The sequence below is a fragment of the Symphalangus syndactylus genome, chromosome 14, assembly GCF_028878055.3.
Source record: "Symphalangus syndactylus isolate Jambi chromosome 14, NHGRI_mSymSyn1-v2.1_pri, whole genome shotgun sequence".
NCBI classification, from domain to species: Eukaryota; Metazoa; Chordata; class Mammalia; order Primates; family Hylobatidae; genus Symphalangus; species Symphalangus syndactylus.
The window spans coordinates 64243290-64251844 of record NC_072436.2 but is presented as its reverse complement, the minus strand read 5'-3'; the positions used below and the strand labels follow the sequence as shown (position 1 = coordinate 64251844).

At 64.3% G+C, this 8555-nt stretch overlaps 1 protein-coding gene across 10 annotated transcripts in view; it reads left to right on the top strand.

Moving 5' to 3' along the window:
* The first annotated feature begins 6601 nt into the window (after window positions 1-6601).
* MAPK7 (mitogen-activated protein kinase 7) overlaps window positions 6602-8555 on the top strand; it is a 33659-nt gene continuing 31705 nt past the window's right edge. For 4 of the 10 annotated variants that reach the window (XR_010115638.1, XR_010115637.1, XR_010115636.1 and 1 more), the window contains exons 1-2: window positions 7348-7524; window positions 7670-8002. Coding sequence is in view for 7 of the 10 variants with exons in the window: in XM_055243209.2 (XP_055099184.1) it covers window positions 7771-8002 (232 nt within the window). In the remaining 3 variants the exon portion in view is untranslated. The other 6 variants (XM_055243213.2, XM_063617742.1, XM_055243212.2 and 3 more) reach the window with 6 other exon arrangements.

The window sequence follows — 8555 nt, the reverse complement described above, 5'->3', positions numbered from 1 at the left end:
GCGGCCGGGCAGAGGCGCTCCTCACTTCTTCCCGGACGGGGCGCCCGGGCAGAGGCGCTCCTCACTTCTTCCCGGACGGGGCGGCCGGGCAGAGGCGCTCCTCACTTCTTCCCGGACGGGGCGGCCGGGCAGAGGCGCTGCTCACTTCCCAGACGGGGCGTCCGGGCAGAGGCCCTCCTCACTTCCCAGACGGGGCGGCCGGGCAGAGGCGCTCCTCACTTCCCAGACGGGGCGGCCGGGCAGAGGCGCTCCTCACTTCCCAGACGGTGGGTGGCCGGGCAGAGGCGCACCTCACTTCCCAGACGATGGGTGGCCGGGCAGAGGCGCTCCTCACTTCTTCCCGGATGGGGCGGCCGGGCAGAGGCGCTCCTCACTTCTTCCCGGACGGGGCGCCCGGGCAGAGGCACTCCTCATTTCTTCCCGGACGGGGCGGCCGGGCAGAGGCGCTCCTCACTTCCCAGACGGGGCGGCCGGGCAGAGGCGCTCCTCACTTCTTCCCGGACGGGGGCGGCCGGGCAGAGGCGCTCCTCACTTCTTCCCGGACGGGGCGGCCGGGCAGAGGCGCTCCTCACTTCTTCCCGGACGGGGCGGCCGGGCAGAGGCGCTCCTCACTTCCTCCCGGACGGGGCGGCCGGGCAGAGGCGCTCCTCACCTCCCAGACGATGGGAGGCCGGGCAGAGGCGCTCCTCACTTCCCAGACGATGGGTGGCCGGGCAGAGGCGCTCCTCACTTCCCAGACGATGGGTGGCCGGGCAGAGGCGCTCCTCACTTCCCAGACGGGGCGGCCGGGCAGAGGCGCTCCTCACTTCCCAGACGGTGGGTGGCCGGGCAGAGGCGCTCCTCACTTCCCAGACGGTGGGTGGCCGGGCAGAGGCGCTCCTCACTTCCCAGACGGTGGGTGGCCGGGCAGAGGCGCTCCTCACTTCCCAGACGGGGCGGCCGGGCAGAGGCGCTCCTCACTTCCCAGACGGGGTGGCCGGGCAGAGGCGCTCCTCACTTCCCAGACGGTGGGTGGCCAGGCAGAGGCGCTCCTCACTTCCCAGACGGTGGGTGGCCGGGCAGAGGCGCTCCTCACTTCCCAGACGGGGCGGCCGGGCAGAGGCGCTCCTCACTTCCCAGACGGTGGGTGGCCGGGGAGAGGCGCTCCTCATTTCTTCCCGGACGGGGTGGCCGGGCAGAGGCGCTCCTCGCTTCCCAGACGGGGCGGCCGGGCAGAGGCGCTCCTCACTTCTTCTCGGACGGGGCGGCCGGGCAGAGGCGCTCCTCACTTCTTCCCGGACGGGGCGGCCGGGCAGAGGCGCTCCTCATTTCTTCCCGGACGGGGCGGCCGGGCAGAGGCGCTCCTCACTTCCCAGACGGGGTGGCCGGGCAGAGGCGCTCCTCACTTCTTCCCGGACTGGGCGGCCGGGCAGAGGCGCTCCTCACTTCTTCCCGGACTGGGCGGCCGGGCAGAGGCGCTCCTCACTTCTTCCCGGACGGGGCGGCCGGGCAGAGGCCCTCCTCACTTCTTCCCGGACGGGGCGGCCGGGCAGAGGCGCTCCTCACTTCTTCCCGGACGGGGCGGCCGGGCAGAGGCGCTCCTCACTTCTTCCCGGACGGGGCGTCCGGGCAGAGGCGCTCCTCACTTCTTCCCGGACGGGGCGTCCGGGCAGAGGTGCTGCTCACTTCCCAGACGGGGCGTCCGGGCAGAGGCCCTCCTCACTTCCCAGACGGGGCGGCCGGGCAGAGGCGCTCCTCACTTCCCAGACGGGGCGGCCGGGCAGAGGCGCTCCTCACTTCCCAGACGGTGGGTGGCCGGGCAGAGGCGCACCTCACTTCCCAGACGGTGGGCGGCCGGGCAGAGGCGCTCCTCACTTCTTCCCGGACGGGGCGCCCGGGCAGAGGCGCTCCTCATTTCTTCCCGGACGGGGCGGCCGGGCAGAGGCGCTCCTCACTTCCCAGACGGGGCAGCCGGGCAGAGGCGCTCCTCACTTCTTCCCGGACGGGGGCGGCCGGGCAGAGGCACTCCTCACTTCTTCCCGGACGGGGCGGCCGGGCAGAGGCGCTCCTCACTTCCTCCCGGACGGGGCGGCCGGGCAGAGGCGCTCCTCACTTCTTCCCGGACGGGGCGGCCGGGCAGAGGCGCTCCTCACTTCTTCCCGGACGGGGCGGCCGGGCAGAGGCGCTCCTCACTTCCTCCTGGACGGGGCGGCCGGGCAGAGGCGCTCCTCACCTCCCAGACGATGGGAGGCCGGGCAGAGGCGCTCCTCACTTCCCAGACGATGGGTGGCCGGGCAGAGGCACTCCTCACTTCTTCCCGGACGGGGCGGCCGGGCAGAGGCGCTCCTCACTTCCTCCTGGACGGGGCGGCCGGGCAGAGGCGCTCCTCACCTCCCAGACGATGGGAGGCCGGGCAGAGGCGCTCCTCACTTCCCAGACGATGGGTGGCCGGGCAGAGGCGCTCCTCACTTCCCAGACGGGGCGGCCGGGCAGAGGCGCTCCTCACTTCCCAGACGGTGGGTGGCCGGGCAGAGGCGCTCCTCACTTCCCAGACGGTGGGTGGCCGGGCAGAGGCGCTCCTCACTTCCCAGACGGTGGGTGGCCGGGCAGAGGCGCTCCTCACTTCCCAGACGGGGCGGCCTGGCAGAGGCGCTCCTCACTTCCCAGACGGGGTGGCCGGGCAGAGGCGCTCCTCACTTCCCAGACGGTGGGTGGCCGGGCAGAGGCGCTCCTCACTTCCCAGACGGTGGGTGGCCGGGCAGAGGCGCTCCTCACTTCCCAGACGGTGGGTGGCCGGGCAGAGGCGCTCCTCACTTCCCAGACGGTGGGTGGCCGGGCAGAGGCGCTCCTCATTTCTTCCCAGACGGGGCGGCCGGGCAGAGGCGCTCCTCACTTCCCAGACGGGGCGGCCGGGCAGAGGCGCTCCTCACTTCCCAGACGGTGGGTGGCCGGGCAGAGGCGCACCTCACTTCCCAGACGGTGGGCGGCCGGGCAGAGGCGCTCCTCACTTCTTCCCGGACGGGGCGCCCGGGCAGAGGCGCTCCTCATTTCTTCCCGGACGGGGCGGCCGGGCAGAGGCGCTCCTCACTTCCCAGACGGGGCAGCCGGGCAGAGGCGCTCCTCACTTCTTCCCGGACGGGGGCGGCCGGGCAGAGGCACTCCTCACTTCTTCCCGGACGGGGCGGCCGGGCAGAGGCGCTCCTCACTTCTTCCCGGACGGGGCGGCCGGGCAGAGGCGCTCCTCACTTCTTCCCGGACGGGGCGGCCGGGCAGAGGCGCTCCTCACTTCTTCCCGGACGGGGCGGCCGGGCAGAGGCGCTCCTCACTTCCTCCTGGACGGGGCGGCCGGGCAGAGGCGCTCCTCACCTCCCAGACGATGGGAGGCCGGGCAGAGGCGCTCCTCACTTCCCAGACGATGGGTGGCCGGGCAGAGGCGCTCCTCACTTCTTCCCGGACGGGGCGGCCGGGCAGAGGCGCTCCTCACTTCCTCCTGGACGGGGCGGCCGGGCAGAGGCGCTCCTCACCTCCCAGACGATGGGAGGCCGGGCAGAGGCGCTCCTCACTTCCCAGACGATGGGTGGCCGGGCAGAGGCGCTCCTCACTTCCCAGACGGTGGGTGGCCGGGCAGAGGCGCTCCTCACTTCCCAGACGGGGCGGCCGGGCAGAGGCGCTCCTCACTTCCCAGACGGGGTGGCCGGGCAGAGGCGCTCCTCACTTCCCAGACGGTGGGTGGCCGGGCAGAGGCGCTCCTCACTTCCCAGACGGTGGGTGGCCGGGCAGAGGCGCTCCTCACTTCCCAGACGGTGGGTGGCCGGGCAGAGGCGCTCCTCATTTCTTCCCGGACGGGGCGGCCGGGCAGAGGCGCTCCTCGCTTCCCAGACGGGGTGGCCGGGCAGAGGCGCTCCTCACTTCTTCTCGGACGGGGCGGCCGGGCAGAGGCGCTCCTCACTTCTTCCCGGACGGGGTGGCCGGGCAGAGGCGTTCCTCATTTCTTCCCGGACGGGGCGGCCGGGCAGAGGCGCTCCTCACTTCCCAGACGGGGTGGCCGGGCAGAGGCGCTCCTCACTTCTTCCCGGACGGGGCGGCCGGGCAGAGGCGCTCCTCACTTCTTCCCGGACTGGGCGGCCGGGCAGAGGCCCTCCTCACTTCTTCCCAGACGGGGCGGCCGGGCAGAGGCGCTCCTCACTTCTTCCCGGACGGGGCGGCCGGGCAGAGGCGCTCCTCACTTCTTCCCGGACGGGGCGCCCGGGCAGAGGCGCTCCTCACTTCTTCCCGGACGGGGTGGCCGGGCAGAGGCGCTGCTCACTTCCCAGACGAGGCGGCCGGGCAGAGGCCCTCCTCACTTCCCAGACGGGGCGGCCGGGCAGAGGCGCTCCCCACCTTCCAGATGGGGCGGCGGCCGGGCAGGGGCTGCAATCCCAGCACCCTGGCAGGCCAAGGCAGGCGGCCGGGGGGTAGAGGCTGCCGCGAGGCCAGACCACGCCACCGCACTCCAGCCCGGGCAACACCGAGCACCGGGTGAGCGAGACTCCGTCTGTAGTCCCAGTACCTCGGGAGGCTGAGGCGGGCAGAGCACTCGGCGTCAGGAGCTGGCGAGCAGCGTGGCCAAGATGGCGAACGCGTGCCTGCATCCAAAGGAGAAAAGGCAGGCAGCGGTGGCGCGCGCCGGCAGACCCAGGCAGTCCGCGGCGCGGGCAGCAGCAAGCCGAGTAGATTGTAGCCTGGGCCAGAGAGGGAGGGAAAGAAAGAAAGAAAGAAAGAAAGAAAGAGAGAGAGAGAGAGAGAGAGAGAGAGATCGATCTCAAGAAGTTTATAGTGACCCAGCAATCCCACTCCCAAGAGAAATGAAAACATGTCCACAAAAAAACTTGTACACAAATGTTCTCAGAAGCATTATTCATAATAGCCAAAAAGTTGAAACAACCCAAATGTTCATAAACTGATGAACAAAATATGGTATATAAACGATGCAATATATTTGGCCATAGGAATTAGTGCTAATATGACAACACGAACTTTATGCTAAGTGAAATAAGCCAAACACAAAAAGACTACACAGTGTGTGATTCCATTAGTATAGAGTATCCACAATAGGCAAGTCCATAGAGACAGAAAGTAGTTCAGTGGTTGCAAGGGCTCAGGTGAAAAGAGGAATGAGGAGTGACCGTTAATGGGTATAAACCAAAAATAAAATTAGAAGGCCCTTTGCAACCATCTGAAGGGACTCCCTCCTTGGCCAGCACACCCTAAAATTTAACCTAAAAGACTGGTTCAGGCCACGATGGGAGGTGGGAGTTGGACATGACTTATTATACCCCTCCAACATTAACATCAACACAGACCTTAAGTCTGATAAGAAACATTTGTCTATTCTCTCTATAGCCTGCTACTGGGAGGCTTCAACTGCATAATAAAACCTAGGTCTCCTGGCCAGGTGCAGTGGCTCACGCCTGTAATCCCAGCACTTTGGGAGGCCGGGGGGGGGGGTGGGGGTGGGTGGGTGTGGTGGATCACTTGAGGTCAGGAGTTCGAGACCAGCCAGGCCAACACAGTGAAGCTCCATCTCTACTAAAATACAAAAAAAAAAAAAAAAAGCCGGGCTTGGTGGCTCACGCCTGTGATCCCAGCTATTCGGGAGGCTGAGGCAGGAGACCAGGAGGGGGAGGTTGCAGTGAGCCGAGATCGCACCACTGCACTCCAGCCTGGGCAACAGAGTAAGACTCACTGTCAAAATAAAATAAAATAAAATAAAATACAATACCAAAAAACCCTAGGTCTCCACAACCCCTTATCATAACCCAGATATTCCTTTCTATAGATAATAACTCTTGTAACCAACTGCCAATCAGGATATGTTTAAATCTACCTGTGACTTGGAAGCCCCCCCACTTTGAGTTGTCCCGCCCTTCCAGAATAGACATTGAACAGACATTTCCCCAAAGGCAACAAATGGCCAATAAGCACATAAAATCAATGTCAATCTTGCATGTATTGACTTATGTATTATGTCTTCCTGAAATGTATAAAAGCTGGCTGTGCCCCGACAATGTTGGGCACATGTTGTAGGACCTCCTGAGGCTGTCACCGCCATGTCCTTAACCTTGGCAAAAATAAGCTTTCTAAATTGACTTGAGACTTGTCTCAGATACTTGGTTGACATAGGTTTCTTTTAGGGGCGATGAAAATATTCCATAAACCACTCTACCTAAAATTAGGTAGTGATGATGGCTGCTCAACTGTGAATACACCAAAAAACACTGAATTGTACACTATAAAAGGATGAGTTTTATGGTATGTTATTAAAAGTTGTTTAAAAGTGAGGGACCCCTCCAGTTATTGATATGGAATGATCTTCAAGAAAAGAGCATAATATGCTACGTTTTGTACACAAAAGGGGAGGTGGGTACGAATATGTGTGTGTATGGCTTTTTCCTAGAAGCCGCCTAGGAGTGAAACCAAAATTCACTTCTTTTCAGCCCTACCTCGAGCTCTCTTTAGAAAACCTTTCCCTCCAGCTCACGCTATCCACCACGTCCACCTTCGCCTGCTGGCACTGGGCCTTAGAGGGGCGGTGCTCCATAAACATTTGCCACATGGAGGAACGAATCCACTATCGGATTTTGGGGTGGGTCGGGGCAGCTCGGTTCCAGCCAGGGCTCCGCCTACCCGCGGGCTCCGCAGAGGGGCAGAGGTTGGGCGGCCGCCTCGGTTAACTCCGCTGCAGCCCAAAGCACGGGAATCGCGGGACAAACAAACGAGGGGAGGGAAGGCACCTGGAAGCCAGGAAACCGCGAGCTGCGACCGAACTTGGCCGGAAGCTGCGGAGAGGCTCAGCCACCGGAAGTCAGTGGAGGTTTCGGCCGGACGCTCTAGAATCCCGGAGGACCGGGATCTCTGTGGTTGGCCGTGACGGGCACCCTCTACCGGGGATGACACATTCCCAGAGCTCCTGGGACCAAGAAAATGGTGGGCACAATTCCCTGGGCGGAAGGGGACTTCGGGAGCCAGTAGCCAAGGTAACAGTCCAAGTCCTGGGCATCTCAGGCCGCGCAGTTCCCCGAGCTCACGGGACTAGCTGTGATTGGCCGGATGAGGTCGAGAGCTTCATGGGGACGCGCGCACTACGTGCAGGGGCGTTGCCTTCCATTCACTTGGCTCCCGACTGCCGGTGCGCATGCGTTTGAAGGCGGTGCAGGGCGGGGAGCACATCCCTGCGAAGTGCCGGGCATCCTTTGGGCGGCTCCCGCCGGCGAGCTGGACAGCGGCGCGCGCCAGGCGTGGTTTCCTCGGCCGGTGGGCTAGGATTGGACGCAGCAGGTAGAAGGGGCAGGACCCTCCGCAGAAGTAGCCCAGCGATTGGCCAGGAGCTGGAGGGAGCGTGGTCTTGGGAGGCGGGGCGGAGGGGGACGGACAGGGCAGCTCACGACGCTGAGGTGGTGGCTGCGGCCTTTGAACAAGTAAGTGAGCCACCCTCGGAGACCCCCGCGCTGGGGACGGGAGGCCGGCGAGCCTCGGGACCTCTGAAAGCCTTGAGGAGGCGCGGGGGTGAGTGCGGCCCTGGGGAAACCCAGGTGCCCCGCCCCTCCCTTTCTTCCTGGCCTGCGCCTCGCCTCCCCCTCCCCCGACCCTGGCGGGGCCTCGGCTCTGGGCCTCGACCCCTGTGGTAGCGCTTCTGCCCTTGTCGGTTTAGGAAACTGGGAAGTTCCCTGGTCCTGCTCCCCAGCCCGCAGAAGGGACACTGAGGCCCGCGGTAGGTGGTCCCCTCCTCACGCGAGTCTCCACACAGACACCATGGCCGAGCCTCTGAAGGAGGAAGACGGCGAGGACGGCTCTGCGGAGCCCCCCGGGCCCGTGAAGGCCGAACCCGCCCACACTGCTGCCTCTGTAGCGGCCAAGAACCTGGCCCTGCTTAAAGCCCGCTCCTTCGATGTGACCTTTGACGTGGGCGACGAGTACGAGATCATCGAGACCATAGGCAACGGGGCCTATGGAGTGGTGTCCTCCGCCCGCCGCCGCCTCACCGGTGAGCTTCCTGAGCCGTCGCCTCCCAGATGTGGCAGCGTCGCAGGGAGTGGGAAACCGGCCTGTCCCAGACAGCCGGGAAGGAAAGTGGGGTGCCAGTTCTGGCTCCAGTCAACACCCACTGACCAGGGCCCTCTGCCTGCCAGGCTCCGGGGAGGCTCGGTTCTCTGAAACTCCGGCCTGGTGGTTTTGCCATCCTGCCTGCCCACTTCCTCCTTAGAAAAATGACAGTCCCAGTTAGACCAGAATGGAGAGCCAGTCCTTCGTGTCTAAGAGAGAAATGTGTTCTGGAGCCAGACACTGGCATAAGGAACTGGTGGTGGGATGGATGAGGTCTGAGATGGAGAGAGTGTAGGCATAAGAGGCTGAACTCCACCACTGGGCATCCGTGCAACCTCCAACAAGTTACTAAGCCATATTTCCTTCTCTTTAACGTTGACCTATTGGGACCTGCCCTGTAGGGGAGTTGTGAAGGTAATATTTAATAATGTAGGTAACATGCTTAGCACAGGGCTTGGCACATAGTAGGTACCCAGTACTTGGTAGCTGTTGTT